The 3,153-nt window shown below is 34.9% G+C and overlaps 1 protein-coding gene across 1 annotated transcript in view; it reads left to right on the forward strand.

The window, feature by feature from the left end:
* The window catches only part of KIAA1109 (KIAA1109 ortholog), a 311,628-nt gene that overhangs the window by 222,292 nt on the left and 86,183 nt on the right, over positions 1–3,153 (forward strand). Inside the window, exon 48 of the mRNA XM_042781736.1 lies at positions 627–1,033. Coding sequence (XP_042637670.1) covers positions 627–1,033 — 407 coding nt within the window. The remainder of the gene's footprint in view (positions 1–626; positions 1,034–3,153) is intronic.

The raw sequence follows: 3,153 nt of genomic DNA on the forward strand, positions 1-3,153 counted from the left end.
CTGCCGTGTGGTTTGGTAACATCAGGACTGTGCCATTATAGCATCAGAACTCTAAGCACCTGAGAGAGAGTGGGCACCTCCCAGAACATTGTTTTGTGCTTCTCCCAACAGAAATATTCCAGGTGGACACCTTCAGCAATCAGGAGCTCCTCACTTGCTCATAGAAAATCCCACCTTGGAGTTTACAAAGACTTATGGGTAGAAAAGCCACACAAAGTAATTTACTACACTGCAAACTCATTGGCAGATTCTGGAACCAGAATGACTAGATTCAAATCCTGGCTTCACCACTTGCTAACTATGTATCTTCATTTTCAAAGTTGAGATACTACCTACTCAAAGGGTTTTGTGAGGTAAATGAATAAATGAGATAAAACACTACGAGCAGAACATGGCACATTGTAAGTTCTCAAATAATAATTGGTGGTGGTGATGGTGCTGTTATTAATACTACCAATAATAGTAGTGATAATATTACTATCAGTAGTAGTTTGCATAATGGTTAAGTACTAGAATTTGGAATCAGACAAACCTGAATATAAATTTCTATTTTGCATTAATGATAATGAACAGCCTTGGTAATGTAACATTCCAGGGGTTCATATTCTTCTTGTTTATTTTTACAGATCATCATTGTTTTTTAGGAGGTCTTCATGTGCTCTGGTGTTGGATAGAAAATACCTGTTTAAAGTACATTTTTGCGATTTATCACTGAGAACTCCAATAACTCTACACAGTGAATTGGTAACTGTTCTAATTGTGTTTCTTTTTACTTTACTTGCTTTGATTTATAGCCCACAGCCTGCAAAAGAAGATATTGCAACCCCTCTACCTTCTGAAAAAACACCGACAAGTGTTAATCAAACTCCAATAGAAACAAATGAATTTCCTCAGCTACCTGAAGGCTTAGAAAAGAAGCCTATTGTTCTTAAGTTTAGTGCCATGTTAGATGGTATAGCCATTGGAGCAGCACTTTTACCATCTCTGAAAGCAGAATACAAGATGGGAAGAATGCGAAGTCATGGAATGACAGGTGACGTTTAATTTGAATTCAACCTCTTAAAATATATGATTTGTTTGATAAATTAGTAACTTTTGATGACAGGTCAATTTGATTTTATAGATACTATGTGAAAATAAAAATAATTTTGATCAACACATGTTTAAATTTCATGTTCTCCAGTCAAGTAAATTATGAATACACCTCCTTGAATGGCCAGAATGGACTCTGCTTTCGTTTCAACTCTTTAAAATTATTCATAACTGTTAAGGCCAATTTTCCAGTTTAAACTAACTCAAACAATGAACCAGTCCCTACATCTTCAAAGTCAGATTATTATATTGTGAATGACTGTTTATTTTCACACTGTGTGCAGTTAACTTAAATCAGAGTTAATTTAACTCCTTTACAATAGCTACTTCTATAAAGTTTGTTGATCCTTATATGTCTTGAAATTCTTTTATCATTTCTATTATGAAATATATACACAAAAGGGTATAAATGTTATATACACACACATACAATAATAACAAAGACCTGCTGATCAACTCGTTGTTGTTGTTGTTATATGTTGTCAAGTTGGACCCGATACATAGCGACCCCTCCTTGGGTTTCTGAGGAAGTAGATTTCCCAACCTTCCTTCTGAGGAGTGGCTGGTGGATTTGAACCACCAGCCTTCTGGTTAGCAGCTAAGTGCCTTAGACACTATACTACCAGAGCTCCTGATCAACTCATAGCACAGTGTAAAAGTTAGAACTTTGAAAGTTCCTTCACAGGATATTATCATTATCAGGTCATATTCTGTTATTTCCATAACTTTGAAATAGTATCTTTGAAAGTTCCTTCACAGATTATTATCATTATCAGGTCATATTCTGTTATTTCCATAACTGCCTGTGGTAACAATTGTCATGAATTTATCTTAATCATTCCTTTGCTTTTATTTGTTTTTGATACTTTTAACACATATGTAGCTACTCTTAAACAATATAAATATTTGCTTTTGCTTTTGAACTTTTATTTATATGGAATCTCACTGACATATTTTTACTTGAAATTTATTTGCTCTGCACTGTTTGAGATTCATCTAGGTTTACGCATGTATTTGTGGTTCATTTATATTTCACTTTAATATAGTAGTCTATTAAGTGAATATGTATCATCATGTATCCATTCTACTGTGATGAACTTTTGGATCATTTGATTTTTACTATTTTAAACATTCTCAAATGCATCTCCTGGTACATATGTGCAAGAGTTTCTCAAAAGGATTTACTAAGGAGTGGTATAACGAGATTGTAGGGCAAGTGTGCCTAAGTTTTACTAGGAAGTGCAAAATTATTTTCCAAAGTTCTTGTATCAATTACTCTCCCACTAGCATTAGATGAGAGCCAGTGTCTATTGTTCCATATCTCTGTCAGTAGTTGGCATTATCTCACTTTTTAATTTTTGCTTGTCTGGTGCATCTCATTGTTCTATTAATTTCTATTTCTGTGATTGCTAATGAAGTTGAACATATGTTTATATGTTTAGGGGCCCCTTATATGTTTTCTTATATGAAATACCTCCTTAAAGTTTTTATTTGCCCATTTTATCATTGAGTTCTTTGTGCTTTTCTTATTGATTACAGGAATTCTTTATATATTTTGTATATTAACTCTTTGCCTGCTACATGTTTAACATATATTGTCACTCAGAGGCTTATCCTTTCACTATTTATTATTCTTTTTGATGAAAAGATATTCATAATTTTAATGTAATTGAATTTATCAATATTTCCCTGTATGATTTGTATTTTTACTCTTGAAGAAATTCTTCTTTTCTCAAGTGTGGTAGTTATGTTTGTGTGTCAACTTGGCTGGGCCTGGTTGAGTGGCTAGGCAGCTGGTGGTAGTTATTCACCATGATGAGACTGGCAATCAGCTCCACGGTGGGATCTACCACAAGCAGCTGAGTAGCTGCCTTCGGGAATGTGGTCTGCTTCCTATATTTAAGGAAACGCCTTGGGAATAGTCTCTAGCCTGTGGCACTTTTGGATCCTGCATGTAGCCGTGTCATTGTTCAGCAGCCTGCTATGCTCTGCCAACCTTGGGACTTTCAATGGATTTAAGTTAATGGCCTGCCGTGTGGTTTGGTAACATCAGGACTGTGC

Source organism: Orycteropus afer, unplaced genomic scaffold (genome assembly GCF_000298275.1).
Source record: "Orycteropus afer afer isolate SDZICR_OR568_19922 unplaced genomic scaffold, OryAfe1.0 scaffold00162, whole genome shotgun sequence".
NCBI classification, from domain to species: Eukaryota; Metazoa; Chordata; class Mammalia; order Tubulidentata; family Orycteropodidae; genus Orycteropus; species Orycteropus afer.